Source organism: Podarcis erhardii (genome assembly GCF_964252035.2).
Source record: "Podarcis erhardii genome assembly, chromosome: 13".
Lineage (NCBI taxonomy): Eukaryota > Metazoa > Chordata > Lepidosauria > Squamata > Lacertidae > Podarcis > Podarcis erhardii.
In genome coordinates this window covers 40,330,818-40,350,094 of record NC_138502.1, presented here as the reverse complement: position 1 = coordinate 40,350,094, position 19,277 = coordinate 40,330,818, and the positions used below count along the sequence as shown (strand labels likewise).

General features: G+C 46.6%; 1 protein-coding gene across 4 annotated transcripts in view; it reads right to left on the bottom strand.

The window, feature by feature from the left end:
* SCN4A (sodium voltage-gated channel alpha subunit 4) overlaps window positions 1-19,277 on the bottom strand; it is a 107,316-nt gene that overhangs the window by 44,650 nt on the left and 43,389 nt on the right. For all 4 annotated transcript variants that reach the window (XM_081837560.1, XM_081837561.1, XM_081837559.1 and 1 more), the window contains 4 exons: window positions 11,200-11,367; window positions 7,854-7,977; window positions 6,057-6,295; window positions 381-554 (listed from right to left, as the gene is read on the bottom strand). In XM_081837560.1, coding sequence (XP_081693686.1) covers window positions 381-554; window positions 6,057-6,295; window positions 7,854-7,977; window positions 11,200-11,367 — 705 coding nt within the window. The remainder of the gene's footprint in view (window positions 1-380; window positions 555-6,056; window positions 6,296-7,853; window positions 7,978-11,199; window positions 11,368-19,277) is intronic.

The window sequence follows — 19,277 nt, the reverse complement described above, 5'->3', positions numbered from 1 at the left end:
TGCTTTGGGAACCACCACTTGAGGCTTTGTTTGGCTGCTGGCTGGGCTTTCTGCCTTTGGCTCGGAGGGGCTCAGAAGTCGAACATACCCGTGCCCTGAAAATCCCTTATTTTGGCGGCTGATCCCTTATTTTCAAGGCTGCTGGTCCCTTATTTTCAAATCTGTAAGTTGACAGCTATGCTCAGCACACGTTTCAGGCTGTGAGGCTGACTCTGGCACTGGTCAGTTTTCTGCGCAAGCGCTGGCGAGCTGGCTTGTGGCACCTTCCAAAATAGCACAGGGACGCCTCGCCCCCGCTCTGCCCGGGGTGGGAGGAAAATATTGGCCCTGCTTCAGAAAGAAGCCGCAGGGATACAGGTTGACATAACAAAGTCACCTACCAGACGGAAGGAGCGTAGCACAGACAGGCCCTGGACGTTGGCGAGGCCGAGCTCAACCAAGCTGAGAGTGACGATGATGCTGTCAAAGATGTTCCATCCAACCTGGAAGTAATCGTAGGGGTCCAGCGCAATCAGCTTCAGCACCATCTCTGCAGTGAATATCCCCGTGAAGACCTGCGAGGAAATGCCATGAGAAAGAGGACACGGTGAGAGGCGGGCGAAGTTGGCTGCTCCACAGACAAGGGGCAGAGGAGAAAAGAAAGCCAAACAGTCTTCATGTATGTGACAACGCAAGAGTTCTAATAGCACAAGGATGGAAGACTGAAGAAACTAAAACTAAAGAATCATGGCAAGAAAAATTGATGGACTATGCAGAACTGGCAAAACTGACATATAAGCTATGGGACAAGGATAACTGTGACTTTAAAGATGAATGGGAACCCTTTACAAAGTATTTGAAGACGCAACAAAGCGAACTGGCTGGCTTTGAATTAACATTCACAAGCTTTTTATTGATAATAATCAGCTAAATAGTATACAACTTTGTAACATGCAGAAAACAGCATTCTGAGAGAAATCAAAGACTGGAACTGAGGGAAACCGGGAGGTGGGGGTGGGTGGGTTTTGTGTGGGAGGGTGGGGGGAGGGAGGAAAAATGGGGGGGGGAATAAGGATGATATGTTTCTGGATAATATGTTTTGTTTTAATTTTGAAAAAAATAAATAAAGGGGGGTTGAACTAGGCCACAACTTTGGGGCTTGTGGAAGATGAGAGGGCTTGGTATGGCAGTAAGCCTGATCATGACCCAAGCAGCCCACATGCTGGGCAATGCCTTTGGGATCTTGGATCCTGCTGGCAACCTGGGGTGAGTGATGTCAGGGCCACCCAACCCTGATCTCAGGTCATGAGTACAGTCGTACCTTGGTTTTCAAACGCCTTGGGAGTCAAACGTTTCGGCCCCCGAATGATCGAAAACCGTAAGTGATTGTTCCAATTTTTGAGCGTTCTTTAGAACCCGAACGTCTGACGTGGCTTCTGCAGCTTCCGATTGGCTGCAAGAGCTTCCTGCAGCCAATTGGAAGCCGTGCCTTGGTTTCTGAACGTTTTGGGAGTCAAACGAACTTCTGAAACGGATTCTGTCCGACTTCTGAGGTAGCACTGTATAAGCTAGCACTCTAACAAGGGTGAGGTGAGGGAAGCAAGCACCCTGTGTGTGTCAACAAGCAATTCACATTATATTTCTCCCAGTATTTGGTTACAGCATTTATCATATTCAACCATGTTGGAGTAGTATTTGTTGTTTGAAAGAAGAAGAAGAAGAAGAAGAAGAAGAGGAAGAAGAAGAAGAAGAAGAAATACCCTCCCTTGTGTGAAGAATGACGGAGGCAACATGTTTGCTGCTCTTCTAGCTACCAATACATTCCCTTCCACAATTTCTGTCCAATTAATGTAGGGCTATGGCACCAATGATAGATGACCCTGAGAAGCTCAGATATTTGCTCCACGTTTCCCACAGATTGAAGCAGAAGCAGAGAATTAATTCAGCCTCTTTGCACTTTCCCTCGCTTCCTTTAGCATGCCTTTTGCTATTTTTGCCGACAATTTCCAGGGAACTGCTACCGACAATATTTAAATAGTTTTTGTTGTTGTTTGTCCTAAACCTTTTAGCAAAGGTGTTTCTCGAATTACATTCTTGCCTCTTTTCTTGTCAGCTAACATATTCCTTTTGCCAGAGTTTGTATTCCTCTTTATTCGCCTGCTTGGACAAGGCTTTGAATTTCTTTGTGCTTTATTGATATGGGTATTAGTTGCACAAACACCAAGGAGATGAGGTGGTAATTGGGCAAGGACCTAAACCGACTAGCTTTTGCTTTCATCCCAACAGGGCAGGCTCCCTGTTAACTCCACATGGTGTCAGAGTGTCTCTTTGTTAATTCCACAATAGCTTCCTTGATTCTGCTAATTCATCACTATTTTTTCCGAGAAGCTTTCATCCTAATCCCATTAGTTCTCATACCCTACAGAGGCTTACCCTAAATATATATACAACTGCATCTGTGCATATTCATCCTCTGAAAGTTCATCCATATTTTTGTTTGCCCCAACGCTTTCCCTTGGGGAAACCTGCGGTTTAGCGCTGAATTGCAAGAGACAGCATGTGGGTTTTCCGCAGATGGCCATTTGTTCCAATTTAGCACTAAAGAGCAGGTTTTCCAGGGGAACTTGGCAGGGGAAGGGCAAAAGCTCACGGGACAAGCGGAAAATAGCTTGGACCCATGCTGTCTAGGTGCGAATGAGCCCTCAACCTCCTTGCCTAAGTCTTTCTTCCTTTCCCCTTCTGTCCATTGTTGTCTTTTTTAACATTCATGTTAGGGATCTGCCTTTTGCTTGCGCTACCCGATGACCTGTCATGTGCATCAATGGTGCTGTGTTAATAATATCAAGATTATTGTGTCTGGATTCTACCTTCCAGTTTTGGAAGAGCATTAATAACTTGGCAGCCTATCTGGGACCTGGCAAATGCCCCAGAAACCAGCACGTTTGCCTGGGGTTGGGTTTCATCAAGGAAATACAAGGGGATTAATAGGACAAAACATGCCCACTGTGTTTCCTACGAGCTGTTAGAAGCTGGCTGCAGGCCCAGCTCTAGAATCACAGTGGGGGATTGTATGCCGAGAGTTATCAGAGGACTTTAGTGCAAAACAGGAAGCACCTAAATATGAAGTTACTAAGGGCACAATGCTATACCTGGCAGTTAAGAACTCAGTGGGACTGACTTCTGAGTAGAACTGTGCTGTTAATGCAGGGATGGGAACCTGCTGCCCTCCAGATTCTATTAAACCCAGCCAGCACTGCCAATGGTCAGGGATGATGGGAATTGTAGTCCAACAAATATTTGGAGGTCCATAGGCTCCCTACCCCTGTGTTAACATATTGAATGTTTCCATATTTATTTTACTCTTTATACTGGGGATAAAACAGACAGATGACGGTTCTCAACAAGGAAGTTTCAGTTCAAATTTCAGCCAGGAGGGAGCGGGCTCCAAAATTCAGCAGCTGATTTCAATGAATTGGGAGAGACCATTTGATGGCCACCGTAACAGAAACACTGTCATCTTGTTGCATTACTTATTGGACTTGGGTGAGGGGGAGGAACAGGCCTCCCCCTGTAAAATGCCCCCTTCATTTAACTACCCAGAAATGGTACAGAGTGACACCTTTAGCTCAGCCCAATTAAAACTTTGTGGACTGAAAAAAGTTGAATTTGTTGAGCTTCAGGGGGAATAATTGCTGGGCAAAAACGACATGATGTAAGTTGTCAAATTATGAGTAGGGCAGCAATGACCCTCATTTGGACTCTGTCCCTCTCTCAAGCAACAGTGCATCAGGGTCATCTACTGAAGCTGGTTGGCATCAAGTCACAGAATGAAGAACAGAGGGCTTATGATTGTTCCATAATGAATTGAAAAAAAATGTTTAAAAGTATAAAGGTAAAGGGACCCCTGACAGTTAGGTCCAGTTGCGGACGATTCTGGGGTTGCGGTGCTCATCTTGCTTTATTGGCTGAGGGAGCCGCCGTACAGCTTCCGGGTCACGTGGCCAGCATGACTAAGCTGCTTCTGGCGAACCAGAGCAGCACACGGAAACACCGTTTACCTTCCCACTGGAGCGGTACCTATATATCGGCGTTTGTCCACAGACAGCTTTCTGGGTCATGTGGCCAGCAGGACTAAACAGCTTCTGGCACAACAGGACACCGTGACAGAAACCAGAGCGCACGGAAACGGCATTTACCTTCCCGCTGGAGCAATACCTATTTATCTACTTGCACTGGCGTGCTTTTGAACTGCTAGGTTGGCAGGAGCAGGGACTGAGCAACGGGAGCTCACCCCGTCACAGGGATTCAAACCGCCGACCTTCTGATTGGCAAGCCCTAGGCTCTGTGGTTTAGACCACAGCGCCACCCACTTTCTCCCCCCCAAAACCCAGAGTCCTTTCTGTTGGGGATAATTCAGACTGAAATTCCAAGGTGTCAAAAAAGGCTATTTATGTATGCCACTACTGCGGCCCGTGTTTTGTTAGCCCAAAAATGGAAAATGAGCGAGGTCCCAACCAAAGAAGAATGGCAACTTAAGCTGACAGAATATGCACAACTTGAAGACTTAACACATAGAACAAGGAGAACGTACGTGTCAGGGAACTGCCATCGGAAGAGCAGGTGGTGGAAGGGCTCAAGGAGGCTAGGAGAGACTTAACCGCAGAGGAGGGAACCAGCAGGGGGAGAGAAGGAGCTCCGAGGGAAAGGGAGTCGGAGGGATGGCTCTGGGACACTTCTAGCGAAAACAGTGAGGAGGTTTCAGGACCTCCTATAGGGACACCCACACCTCGCCGGAAACTGTCACGCCGAGAGTCCAGAAGACGCGTTTCCGTTAAGGAACTTTTATGTTGGAAGAGATTCCGCAAACGCCCACTGTCGGATTCTGCCAGCGATTGAGGGAGCCATGCTTAAGGGGCTCCGCTACAGACAGAGCTTTGCTAATCTGGGCAAACTCTGAGGGACTAAGCTTTTACGCACAAGCAGCTCATCATCCCATCACAGCACGTTTAAAGAAGAGTGGAAAATGTTTACTGAATATATGGGAAATAATTGTGTACAGTTGAAAACACCGGCAGCATTAAGATAAATTCAACAGTGTAAACAAGTTTTGATGGATGCGATAATGGAAAACTGAATGGTATAGTTTTTGTAAAATAGGATTTATGATATGTAAAATGAACCATGGAAAGAGGAGCAGAAGGGAAGTCACTGATGTCTTAAGGATGTAAAATGAGTATTTAAAAATGTAAAAGATAAAACTTAATAAAATTATATCTATCTATCTATCTATCTATCTAGCCAGTGTGGTGTAGTGGTTAAGAGCGGTAGTCTTGTAATCTGGGGAACCGGGTTCGCGTCTCCGCTCCTCCACATGCAGCTGCTGGGTGACCTTGGGCTAGTCACACTTCTCTGAAGTCTCTCAGCCCCACTCACCTCACAGAGTGTTTGTTGTGGGGGGGGGGGAAGGGAAAGGAGAATGTTAGCCGCTTTGAGACTCCTTCGGGTAGTGATAAAGCGGGATATCAAATCCAAACTCTTCTTCTTCTCCTTCTATCTATCTATCTATCTATCTATCTATCTATCTATCCATCTATGTATCTGTCAGGGAACTGCCATTGGAGCCAGAGGAGGAGGGAGGGCTCCAGAGGGATTCCGGAGAGCGTCCCGGGAGGGAGAGAAGCAGCCCATCTTCTGGGGAAGGAAATCAGCGTAGCACCAGTGGAGAAGGGGGGCAGATGGGGGAATCGGCGAGGGGGCTCCATGACTCCTCGCCGGAGACCAGCGGGGAGAGCACGGGTCCTCCGCTGCCCACACCCTCCCTGCGCAGAAGGCTTCCGCGCAGGGAGAGTAGGAGGAGACTAGGCGTCAAAGAGCTTCTTTGCTGGAAGAAGTTCAAGAAACGCCCACTGACGGATTCTGCCAGTGATTGAGACAGCCACGGGTGAGTGGCTGTCCGGACAGAATAGGGTTCACCCAGGTAACCCAGCCAAGCGTGGCGCTGACTTACGCACGAGCAACCCCTAGAACCATTACAGTATCTATATATAAAAAACACAGAGGGCTTGTGGTTCTCCTACCAGGTTCCCCACATTCAAAACATTGTTGAATGCGTCTGTCATGGGGTAGTGTTCCATGGCCATGAAGATGGTGTTGAGGACGATGCAGATGGTGATCCCCAGATCAACAAAGGGGTCCATGACTATGAGCTTGATTATGTTCTTCATCTTCACCCAGAGCGGGCAGCAATTCCACACGAGGACCGCGTGGGCAAACTTGTACCACCACGGCGGACATTTCTGGTGCGCCTCTTCCAGTTCTGAAAGCAAAAAGTCAACAAGGAACGTATTGATTGAAACCATAGCGAACCGTGTATATTTGAGGGAAACAATAAGTTACTTCATTTACATATACGTAATCTTAATTATATTTTATTGTCATCATGTTATTGTTGTTTTCCTCTGCCTTTTTAAAACATTTTATGTATTCTTTTTCTTTCCTTTTCATTCTAACTTATTGTAATATTCTTAATAAATTTGAAATTAAAAAACAACAACACAAGGACCTCTGGCACACGATCATTTTCCCCCACTAAGTCCGACGTGGGTTCTGAGGGTTCCGATTGGCTGCAGGAGCTTTCTCAGCCAATCGGAAGCCGCGCTTTGGTTCCTGAACATTTTGGAAGTCAAACGGACTTCCGGAATGGATTCCGTTTGACTTCCAAAGTACGACTGTATTTACTAAGTTACCCAACTTCAGCCAATAAATCGGTGAGACAAATCAATGTGCAGAACAATTGAAGCCCCTGATCCGCCATGTCCAAGGGGGTTAGGATGGCGTGGTCGTGTTCCTCTGGCCAGCCAAGGTTCACTGCAAGGAGCACCCCCATGCACCCCAAAAAGCATTAGCCAGCAGAAACCCCCAAAATGGGGCGTTTCAGGAGCAGGAAATTGCTGGAGCTGTCCAGAATTGGATCTGCTGGATCCTGAGCTGCCCCTCCTGCGCTCAGATGGCAGCAGTGGGCTTGATGTGGACCTCTAGGCTGTGCTAATCTGGGAGCTAGCACATCAAAGGGGCATTTTTGAATGAATGGCTGCATTCAAGCTCCACCATTGCCCGTCAAGAGTTGGATTGCAGCCTCCTGTTTAAATTTGAGACCAAAATTTCACCCAGAGGCAGGGAACCCTTTTCAGTCTCTTCTGCTGGGGTAGAGGCAAAGTTGTGCAGCTTAGTGGATGCGCCTCTTACCTTTGGAATGTGGCCTAAGGCGCAAAGCCACAGATGTCTACCTCTGCTCTTATGGTACGGAAGAAAACCCTCTCCAAGACAGAAGTACTGTTTCTGGGAGACAGGGGAAAGGGCAATGGGGCCAACACCATTAAGGGCCCTGTCACTCATGATCAAGTCTGTATGCTGTGTCCCTTACACATGACAGAAGGAAACACATCTTGGAAGGTGTGCTACACTATTGGAAAAGACATGTACCCTTCCCAGGGTACGGCCACCTTCTTCGAACCACCAAAGGCATCTGGAGTTTTCAGAACTAGAACAGCATCTCTCTTATTCCCTGGGCTTCTGACTAAAACAACAGTCTACTGCCAAGTTACTGTCTTTTTCCGTCTATAAGATGCCCCAATGTATAAGACGCCCCCCAATTTTTTACATTATTTTTTAGGGGGGGGGAATCTAGTCTTATACATGGAAAAATACGGTAATTTGTATTTATTTAACGGCTTATGCAATCCCTGTTCTCGCTTAGTTCACAACAATTCACAATATTAAAAAAGGTAAATGTTATAATAGGCAATGGTCTTTGTCGTTGTTTTTCCTAATGCCAGAAACAATCCAGCTCTACCCAACGTCATGGAGGAATTTACCTTCCAGTGTGTTGGAGACTATGCTGAGGGCACTCTCTGCTCGTTTATTCAAGCCTGTCCCTTCTTGGTTTCCTACTTGGAGGTGGTTGTGGTCAGACTTCTCATGCTCCTCCGCTGTATCTGACTGCAACAGGGAAACAAGGATGATTTAGTGCAGGGTATCTCACACCTTCTACCTCCAGGGCCCACCTGCAACAGCTGAAAATGACGGAGGCCCACAAGCCACTCACAAAATTGGTGGAACGTAGTGTCAGAGCTTGGCAAAATCAATGGGCAATTACTGGGATCGCTTTCTACGGATATCTAATCTATCTTTGGAAATTGATAAATTCCTTGTCACATGTTTGCCTTGTTTAATGTTGTATTTAATCTTGTTTTTAAGTTGTATTCATTCAACTTGTTTTTATTATTGCTTGTTAGCCGCCCTGAGCCCGGCCTTGGCTGGGGAGGGCGGGGTAAAAATAATAATAATAATAATAATAATGGCAAGGAGTTACATAGCTCAGTTTTTCTCAAGCTAGGTACACACATTTACTTTGGACGTATCATGGCACAGCATCCCCATTTTGGGGCAGAATGTGCTCATCCAGAAGTGTTTTTCTTTCATATTTTCCCTTCCCACCCTACATGCCTCTCAGAGTTTTTCCACCCATCTCCTGTAATTTCTTCTCCCATTCTCCTTTCACACTCAACTTGTAATTCATTCCCACCCACCCCAAGCTCCTCAATATTGCTGCTGCTGCTGTTGATAATGATAATGATGATGATGATAATTGCCCTTCACCACAAGCCTGGAGAAGAGGAGGTTAAGGGGTGATATGATAGCCATGTTCAAATATATAAAAGGATGTCACATAGAGGAGGGAGAAAGGTTGTTTTCTGCTGCTCCAGAGAAGCGGACATGGAGCAATGGTTCCAAACTACAAGAAAAAAGATTCCACCTAAACATTAGGAAGAACTTCCTGACAGTAAGAGCTGTTCGACAGTGGAATTTGCTGCCAAGGAGTGTGGTGGAGTCTCCTTCTTTGGAGGTCTTTAAGCAGAGGCTTGACAACCATATGTCAGGAGTGCTCTGATGGTGTTTCCTGCTTGGCAGGGGGTTGGACTCGATGGCCCTTGTGGTCTCTTCCAACTCTATGATTCTATGATTCTATGATCTCAGGGAGGTTCACGAGATAAAAATGCAAGGTAAAAGCACAAATAAATAGTTCAAGCAAAAACAACAAAATAATAACCCCACCTCCCACAAACACATTTAAAAGCCTGTAGAATATCAGTCAGCCAAAGACCAAGTTGAAGAGGAATGTTTCCACCTGGTACCCAAAAAAATATGTATTTTTCGCTCCATAAGATGCACCTGACCATAAGACACACCTAGTTTTTAGAGGAGGAAAACAAGGGGGGGGGGGGATTCTGAATCAAATGTTGTACTAAACTATTTAATAAACTACCGGTATATCAGAATAATATTTTAACCATGTAAAGTGAACAGCAGTCAACAGTGGCATTAAGAACCATCATCACTGTTATTAACAAATGAAGAGAGACTTTATCCCCTAGCAAGGGGGGGGGGGAGGGAATGAGCTTCCCACATTGAGTCCCTTAGGACTGTATGGCTTTGCCCTACACAATTATTTTTATAAAGCCGAATCAACCCTGGCGATCAATGGGGTGACAGATGTCGCAGCCAGATCGCCCTCACATCCACTGTAGTCCGCTGGCAGTAGGAGTACAATATGGGCATGTCTTTAAGTTAACATCTTATATTAAAAACCTGACAGTACCAAACTATCGAAGGCTTTTCACCAAAGCCAGACTAACTGTATTTCCTTCTGCAGTGTTGGATGGCAGGTTGAGAGGAGTTCCCTACCAGGACAGACTTTGCTCGTGTGCCCAAGACATCGATTCCATAAAACATATTTTGTTGCACTGTGCAAAATATGAGCAAGCCAAGGCTGAACTCATATTACCCTTGCTGGTACCTTTCCCAGGAAAATCAGAGGCTCACCATGTCAGGTTCCTATTGGAAGGCCGGACAGTGGCAAAGTTTTTATCGGTGGTCACAAGAACCAATGATCCCTATATTCTGAACAAAATCCTTGTTTAACCTGGAGGTAGGCTATATGAATTGTGTATTGCTTTGTAACGATTTGTTGGGTCTCTGGACTGTAATAAAGATTGATTGATTGATTGATTGATTGATTGATTGATTTATAAAGCCAAAAGAAGTGGGACTTTTTCCCTTTTTGTTCATTGCAGAGAGCTCTGGGGGCTTTCATATGAGGGAGGAACGAGGGAGAAATCTGATTCAATTCCCATTTAAAGTCAAACCTACCTAATTCACACCTTCGTACACAACACAAGGACCAAATTACAGCCACCCTTCAAATTTCACACTTGTGCAAAGGAAGGCACTACTGTCCCGGCAAGACCAGTGGCGGAGGGAGGGTCTTGTGTGGCGGCACGTCGCCTGTTGGGACGTGGGCTGTCGCCCATGCGAGCGTCGTCCCAAGGGGGTGGCACACACGCCCGCCCATCCCAATGCAGCGGTCGAGGGCGGGGGCGGAGGCGGAGGGATTACACGGCTCCCGCTATGCTTGCCTTACACCCGTGTAAGCGGCTCCTGTCCCATTTTGCTGCTTTAAAGCGAGTTGCGGAGAAGGGAAGGACGGGAGCCATGGCTCTCATCCGTCCCTCCTCCACGCAGCATTCACTTCATAACACGCACAGACACTTCCCCTTACTTTGTAGGAGGAAAAAAGTGCATCTTATGCAGCGAAAAATACGGTATGTAATGAAGGTGCCAGGTGAACTGCTTGTGGGAGAGCACCCCACAAACGGGGATCCATTGCAGAAAAGGCCTGTTCTTGTGTTGCCACCCTCCAGGCCTTTCCAGGGAGAATTAGGAAGGACGGGGAATGCCCCCGTTTCTTTGCCCTTGTACAAGGACCCTTCTATTCCGGCTCCGGCCTGGTGGAACGCTCTGCCTCATGAGACCAGGGCCCTGCGGGATCTGATTTCTTTCCGCAGGGCCTGTAAGTTGTTCTGCCTGGTCTTTTGGCTTGGAGCCAATTTGATTCCCTCCCCCTCTTTCTTTTTCCTTTCTCCTCCTGTGATGAGGCTGCATTTTAATATTTTAATGTTTCAATATTTTAATGTTATATTTTAATCTCGTTTTTAAGTTGCATTCATTTAACTTATTTTTATTATTGCTTGTTAGCCATCCTGAGCCTGGCCTTGGCTGGGGAGGGCAGGGTATAAATAAAAAATTATTATTATTATTATTATTATTATTATTATTATCATCATCATTATCATTATTATTCCTCCTGTGCAGGTGACACACCTCGTCTATTGTAGCTGACCGGTCCAGCACCAAGCGTGGGATGACACGGCCGTTGCAGTCTTTTGGCCCATCTTGATCACTAGGCGCCTCTTGATCAGACTCCCCCGTCTTCTTTTTCTCCATAATAACGCTCTCCGCAGAGCTGCTGTTTGCTGCTTGCTCTTGAAGCTGTGGAGAAACCAGAGATCTGGGTGAAGAGTATTGCCATATATATATAATGATTTGTTGGAGGTACCCAGCACAGACTGGGCTCAGTTATGTTGAACTAAGAGTGGCTGCGCTCTTCCCACCTAGGATCAAATCTATGGTTCCAGGTGCCAAAAGAAAGCTGCAGAGATAGCGCAGGATAGTGCGCACCCCGGAAATGATCTCCTTCAGCTTCTGCCTTCTGGAAGAAGGTACAGGGTTATAAAGACTAGGAGTAGCCGCCTGAGAAACAGTTTCTATCCAAATGCGATTTTGGTTTTAAACGCAGTGTAAGGCAGTCTCTATGGGAGTATATTGTATTTAATTATGGAGTATCAGAGTTTTTAGGGGGCTAACCAGACTGGGATAGCTGGGGTAGCAGGCTTGTTGGTTTCTGAATGTCTGACGTAGATTTTTTTCAATTTCGTTGTTCAGTATGGGACAATGACAATAAAGATTATCGTATCGTATCGAGAGACCCAGGTACAACTCATTCAGCCAAGACACAAAGGGTTGGTTTCCCTTCCTCCTACCTCATAGAGTTACCTATGAGAACAAAACTGGGGGCTAGGGTTCTATCTCAGAGAAAAGGTGGAACATCAATGTAAATAATAAATAAAAATCTATACATATATATTTAGATGGTAATGATTCTCCAGCTGAGAGCCACATTCCATAACTGGGTGCTATTTCATGCCTTGGCCAATTGGAACTGATGCATAATCTTCTTTATTATTAAAGTGTTGTAGGTCGGGAATATTATTTCTGTACCTTACGAGCGGGGGACAAGAATAGTGACCTACATTAAAGCGCTCATTGTAATAATAATAATAATTTATTATTTATTCCCTGCCCATCTGGCTGGGTTTCCCCAGCCACTCTGGGTGGCTCCCAACAGAATATTAAAAACACGATAAAACATCAAGCATTAAAAGCTTCCCTAAACAGGGCTGCCTTCAGATGTCTTCTAAATGTCAGGTAGTTGTTTATCTCTTTGACATCTGATGGGAGGGCATTCCACAGGGCGGGCGCCACCTCTGCCTGGTTCCCTGTAACCTCACTTCTCGCAGGGAGGGAACCGCCAAAAGGCCCTCGGAGCTGGACCTCAGGGTTCGGGCTGAATGATGGCGGTGGAGATGCTCCTTCAGGTACACTGGGCCATGGTCATTTAGGGCTTTAAAGCTCAGCACCAACACTCTGAATTGTGCTCGGAAATGTACTGGGAGCCAATGTAGGTCTTTCAGGAGCGGTGTTATATGGTCTCGGCAGCCACTCCCAGTCACCAGTCTAGCTGCTACATTCTGGATTGGTTGGTGCCCCGCAAGACGAATGCCTCGCAAGACGGAAAACTCGCTAGACGAAAGAGTTTTCCGTTTTGGAGGTGCTTCGCAAAACGAATTTCCTATGGGCTTGTTTCGCAAGACGAAAATGTCTTGCGAGTTCCTGCGGGTTCCCCCCCCCTTTTTCTAAGCCGCTAAGCTGCTTATCCGCTTATCCGCTAAGCCGCTAAACCGCTAGAAGCCGCTAAGCCGCTAATAGCGCTAATCCGCTAAGCCGTCAATGGGCTTGCTTCACAAGACGAAAAAAACGCTAGACGAAGAGAATTGCAGAACGGATTCTTTTCGTCTTGCGAGGCACCACTGTATTTCAACATATATGTGAGGTGACTTGCAATACTATAACCACTATATCAGCTAAGCAATATACCATACCCTCCAACATTTCTCCAATGAAAATAGGGATTTCCTATTATTATTATTATTATTATTATTATTATTATTATTATTAGACTATTTATATCCCACCCATCTGACTAGGTTGCTACAGCCACTCTGCGTGGCTTCCAACACATATAAAAACATGAAACATTTTTTTAAAAACCTTCCTTATACAGGGCTGCCTTCAGATGGCTTGTGGGTCGGATAACTCCATACCCTCCAATATTTCTCTAATGGAAATAGGGACGTCCTGAGGAAAAGAGGGACATTCCAGGATCTACTCAGAAACCGGGATGGCTTCTCTAAATAAGGGACTGTCCCTGGAAAATAGGGGCACTTCTAAAGTCTGTGTAATAATAATAATAATCCAACGATTCTAAAAACATTTCATTATAAATATTAATTAAAATCAAATTTATGGCAACCAATAAGCAAAATTCTGTGCAGATTGCCAGAGGAGGGGGGTCAGGCTGCGCCCTGACCAAAGGCCTGGTGGAACAGCTCTGTTTTGCAGGCCCTGCGGAAAGATGTCAAGTCCCGCAGGGCCCTGGTCTCTTGTGACAGAGCGTTCCACCAGATTGGAGCCGCGGCCGAAAAGGCCCTGGCTCTAGTTGAGGCCAGCCTAACCTCTCTGTGGCCTGGGACCTTCAAGATGTTTTTATTTGAAGACCGTAAGTTCCTCTGTGGGACATACCAGGAGAGGCGGTCCCGTAGGTATGAGGGTCCTAGGCCGTATAGGGCTTTAAAGGTTAAAACCAGCACCTTAAACCTGATCCTGTACTCCACCGGGAGCCAGTGCAGCTGGTATAGTACCGGGTGAATGTGATCTCGCAGCGAAGACCCCATAAGGAGTCTCGCCGCGGCATTCTGCACCCGCTGGAGTTTCTGGGTCAGTCTCAAGGGTAGCCCCACGTAGAGCGAGTTACAATAATCCAGTCTGGAGGTGACCGTCGCGTGGATCACAGTGGCTAGGTCAGGGCGAGAGAGATAAGGAGCCAACTGCTTAGCTTGGCGGAGATGAAAAAATGCTGCCTTTGTTATAGCTGCAATCTGCACCTCCATAGAGAGGGAGGTATCGAAGATTACACCCAAACTCTTAACGGACGGTGCTGGCACTAATTGCACCCCCGCAAGAGATGGGAGTTGCCCCCTCAATCTCATATTGCCCCGTCCCAGCCAGAGGACCTCTGTCTTCGAAGGATTTAACTTCAACCGGCTCCCACGTAACCATCCAGCCACAGCTTCCAGACATCTGGCCAGTGTGTCTGGGGCCGAGTCAGGATGGCCATCCATCAACAGATAGAGTTGGGTGTCATCAGCATACTGATGGCAACCCAGCCCAAAACTCCGGACAAGCTGGGCAAGGGGGCGCATAAAGATGTTAAAAAGCATCGGGGAGAGAATCGCACCCTGAGGCACTCCACACACCAAGGAGTGGCGCGATGACAATTCTCCCCCAAGCGCCGCCCTCTGTCCCCGACCAGAGAGAAACGAGCGCAGCCATTGAAGGGCTCTGCCCTGAATCCCAACGTCGGCAAGGCGGTGGTCCAGGAGTTCGTGATCGACCATGTCGAAGGCTGCTGACAGGTCTAGAAGAATCAGCAGCCCCGACCCGCCTCGATCCAGCTGCCTGCAGAGATCATCTGTTAGGGCGACCAGAGCCGTCTCGGTCCCATGACCAGCGCGGAAGCCGGACTGGAATGGATCCAGGGCCGATGTTTCATCCAGAAACCTACCAAGCTGTTCAGCAACCGCTCTCATATAGCTGAATGGGATCTGCTAATGCCGTAAGTAGAATTTGCTTGTTTGTGCAGAAAATACTTAAAGTATAACTATTCTGGCAGACTATTTCCCCCCTCCTCTATTTTTATTGTGCTTTACGAAGGGGGAACGGAAGGCCTCATCCCTGGCCACTGAATGTTAGGACAAGGAAAACCCACATAGATTTGTCAAGAAAGATCTGGAAAAGGATGGGGTGTGTGTGCTTAGCACCGTGTTTGAGGATACTTTCTGTATTCACATAGAGATGAGGGATAAATTCAAATCAGTTTGCATGCAAAGCCAAAACCTATCTACATAATTGGCACATTCCAAAACAATACATGAACGGAAACCCAGGCAGCCATCAATACTAGCCCGTGTTTCAATTTTGCATGGCAGTTCTCCAGCAAAAAATGCCCATATTGGGTGAAACTGCAGAGAAATGGGTGCACGTTCAAAGAAAATACAGGTGTGTTCTCATGAGGACTTTTTTAATTAAAAAAATCACAAATTGATGTAGAATTGGGATGAAACGGAAAATAAGAAACTGAGAGAAACCAAAATTGACCATTTGCTTATCCCCAGATCCACATTGTTTCCCCGTCATTGCTTAATTCCCTCGTTTTATTTCACAATTTATACCTTTCTATCAAAAAAGGGGACGGACCCTGTAGGTATTGAAATCAGCCCAGAGTCCTGTTAAGACTTGAACTATATATGGCGTTTGTCTCAAGCCAAGTCCCCCTCCCGAGAAGATATTCGCTGTCTGGAAATAGAAAATCCACTTCCGAATGTTTAGATTAGAAGCACAAGGCCACAATACGCGACACCATTCTACACACACACACACACACACACACACACACGGACAACTGCCTGTTTGCACAACCCGAAAATTAGATTTGTATGGGTGGCTCGGGGTCAAGTGGGCGGAAGCAGCTGGCAGGGCAGGAGCCTGTTACAAACTCTGAGATGCCTGAGATGCCTTCTCTTGTAGATGCTTTTAAAAAAACAAAAAAAGAGACGAGGACATTCAAGGCCAGAAGAGCAGCTAGCGCAGGACACAGGGATCAAAAAAAGAGCAAATGGATGTGATGTGACCGGGGGTGAGAGTGAAGTTTGATTCAGTTTGCATTTAAAGGCAAAGCTACAAACTTTGCTCTTTCCAATACGATAAGCAAACTGAAACATCCTTCGAAACTTGCAGCCCCCTAAGTGCTCATCCAACTGACTTCTCCCCTGCACTTTCAGGGGAAAGGCCTGTCCCTGATTTTAAGGTTCCATGTTCAAGTGTGGGGTTTGGGGGTTTTTTTTGCCTCGAGCTTTCCCCGTGAAAACCTGCTCTTTAAAGCTGAATCGGAGCAAACGTCAGTTTGGGGTTTGATGTTTGCTCTGATTTAGCTTTAAAGAGCAGGTTATCGTGGGAGCAGCTCTGAAGGGGGGGGGGTGCTTGGCCACAAAGCTTTAAATTGTAGACTGTGCCTGAAAAAAGTGGAGGAAAGACAAGTGTAGATAAGCCCTAAATCATAACAAACAGCAATTTTATGCGGATTGGCTCCCAGTACGTTTCCGAGCACAATTCAAAGTGTTGGTGGTGACCTTTAAAACCTAAACGGCCTTGGTCCAGTATACCTGAAGGAGCGTCTCCACCCCCATCGTTCTACCCAGACACTGAGGTCCAGCACTGAGGGCCTTCTGGCGGTTCCCTCATTGCGAGTAGCCAAGTTACAGGGAACCAGGCAGAGGGCCTTCTCGGTAGTGGCGCCCTCCCTGTGGAACGCCCTCCCACCAGATGTCAAAGAGAACAACTACCACCAGGCTTTTAGAAGAAGGCAGCCCTGTTTAGGGAAGCTTTTAATATTTGATGTATTACAGTATTTTAATATTTTTTGGGAAGCCGCCCAGAGTGGCTGGGGAAGCCCGGCCAGATGGGCGGGGTATAAATAATAAATAAATTATTATTATTATTATTATTATTATTATTATTATTATTATTATTGCTCCAATTCAGCAGTAAAGAGCAGGTTTTCACAGGGAAATTTCCAGGGGAAAACACAAACAAAATCACCTCACAGAAATAAATATACTAGTTTAATCTGCATAAAAGTGAATATATTCATGACAATAACATGCAAAATGTGCCTGTTAGGCAATATTGCAAGCGAAAATGTTGTATTAGGAGAATTCACATTAAAATGAGAATGAATTATCGTGAGGGCTTTTTTTCAAAAAATAAATAAATCACAAACTGATATGGAAATGTAGAGAACTAAACTTTGGAGAAATGGAAAGTGGAAAAATGAGAAACAGAAACCAAAATATTTGTCCACCGAAGCTGCCAGTTATTGGTCATCATATGAGATATAATAGAGGAATAAGCATTTGTTGATATATGTGGCATTATGCAGTATGTAAAAGGAAGGGGTATAAAAAGACAACGTGGAAGGAAAGGTGGGAAATCAAATCATAAGAGAAAAGTATAACAAATTTGAAACTAATTGGTGAAAGTTATGAAAATCTAATAAAAAATTAACGCAAAAAAAGCATGCACCATCTTTTTGATGAGCTGCCAAAGAGAATCCATGCTGGCCCTTAGTAGAAGCAGGAACACAATAATTTCACCATGGGCTGATGTGGCTGGCATTCATCAGGGGCTGAAGGAGAAGCTCACATATGAGAAGTACATAGCAGGCAGGTCAGGCTGAAGGCAAATTACAGTCGTACCTTGGTTCTCAAACACCTTGGTACTCAGACGTTTTGGCTCCCGGACGCCGCAAACCCAGAAGTGAGTGTTCCAGTTTGTGAACATTTTTCAGAAGCCGAACGACGCACTTTCCGATTGAGTGCAGGAAGCTCCTGCAGCCAATCGGAAGCCACGCCTTGGTTTTTGAACCGTTTCGGGAGTCGAACGGACTCCCGGAACGGATTAAGTCTGAGAACCAAGGTACCACTGTATACTTTGTTCTGAGTGTTGAGGGTGTTCTGAAAGAGAGACCACTGCCTGTGTTGCATGGGCTCATTCCATTTTAACCTTAAAAAAAGCTTTTACAGTTGTACCTCGGGTTACATACACTTCAGGTTACATACGCTTCAGGTTACAGACTCCGCTAACCCAGAAATATTACCTCGGGTTAAGAACTTTGCTTCAGGATGGGAACAGAAATTGTGCTCCGGCAGCGCGGCAGCAGCGGGAGGCCCCATTAGCTAAAGTGGTGCTTCAGGTTAAGCACAGTTTCAGTTTAAGAACGGACCTTCAGAACGAATTAAGTACTTAACCCGAGGTACCACTGTAAAGGGACGGGGTGGCGCTGTGGGTCAAACCACAGAGCCTAGGGCTTGCCGATCAGAAGGTTGGTGGTTCGAATCCCCGTGACAGGGTGAGCTCCCGTTGCTCGGTCCCTGCTCCTGCCAACCTAGCAGTTCGAAAGCACGTCAAAGTGCAAGTAGATAAGTAGGTACCGCTCCAGCGGGAAGGTACACGGTGTTTCCATGGGCTGCTCTGGTTCGCCAGAAGCAGCTTAGTCATGCTGGCCACATGACCCGGAAGCTGTACGCCGGCTCCCTCGGCCAGTAAAGCGAGATGAGCGCCGCAACCCCAGAGTCGGCCACGACTGTACCTAATGGTCAGGGGTCCCTTTACCTTTACCGTTACCTTTACCATTGTATAAGATTTTGTTTCAAAGCCCTATAGAATGTATTAGCCTAAGATGAGTGCAAAAGCCTTGCTGCACAGGGGTGCCGACGTGCCCCCCACGTTGAGGGGGTGCGGTCACATGACAGGTCGCATGACACTGCCTGGGAAGCACAGAGGGCGATCTTCACGCTTGTTTGCCCCAGCCGCCCTCCAACTCATTGGCTCCTGGACAGAGGCTGGGAATAACAAAGGCAAAGATCGCCCTTGCTCGTCCCAGCCACTGCCTGGCTCCTGGGCTTCTGGGCTGCTGGGTGGAGGCTGGGGCTGGGGCAAGTGGAAGGCACCGGGCAGCAGGGGATGGCGGCCCCCCTCAATATGGGGGGAGGCTGGAGCCCGTTGCGCTCCTTATACCTGGCACCCCTGCTGCTGCACTACACATGTGCATCTTAAGATTTGCCACTGGAGATCTGCAACGCCGCAAAGGCACCAGCAGAAGTCCATGCCAGTGAATCAGCTGCGCTGTGCAACTCAACAGGCAGGGGAACCGAAACAGGGCAGAGACAAGGATGCAACTGAGAGGAGTAGCCATATGCCATATAGTTATTGGTAAAACCTATTTGGCGTTGCGCAACTTTCCGACTAGTTGCAGGACCTTAGCCAGACCTAGCAGAGTACACGCAGAATCCACGGAAGCAATTGGCAACTTGGATGCAGACAGGATAGACGAAGCAGGAACCAGGAACTTGTAGTTAGGTGTTTATTATATACAGTAGACTATA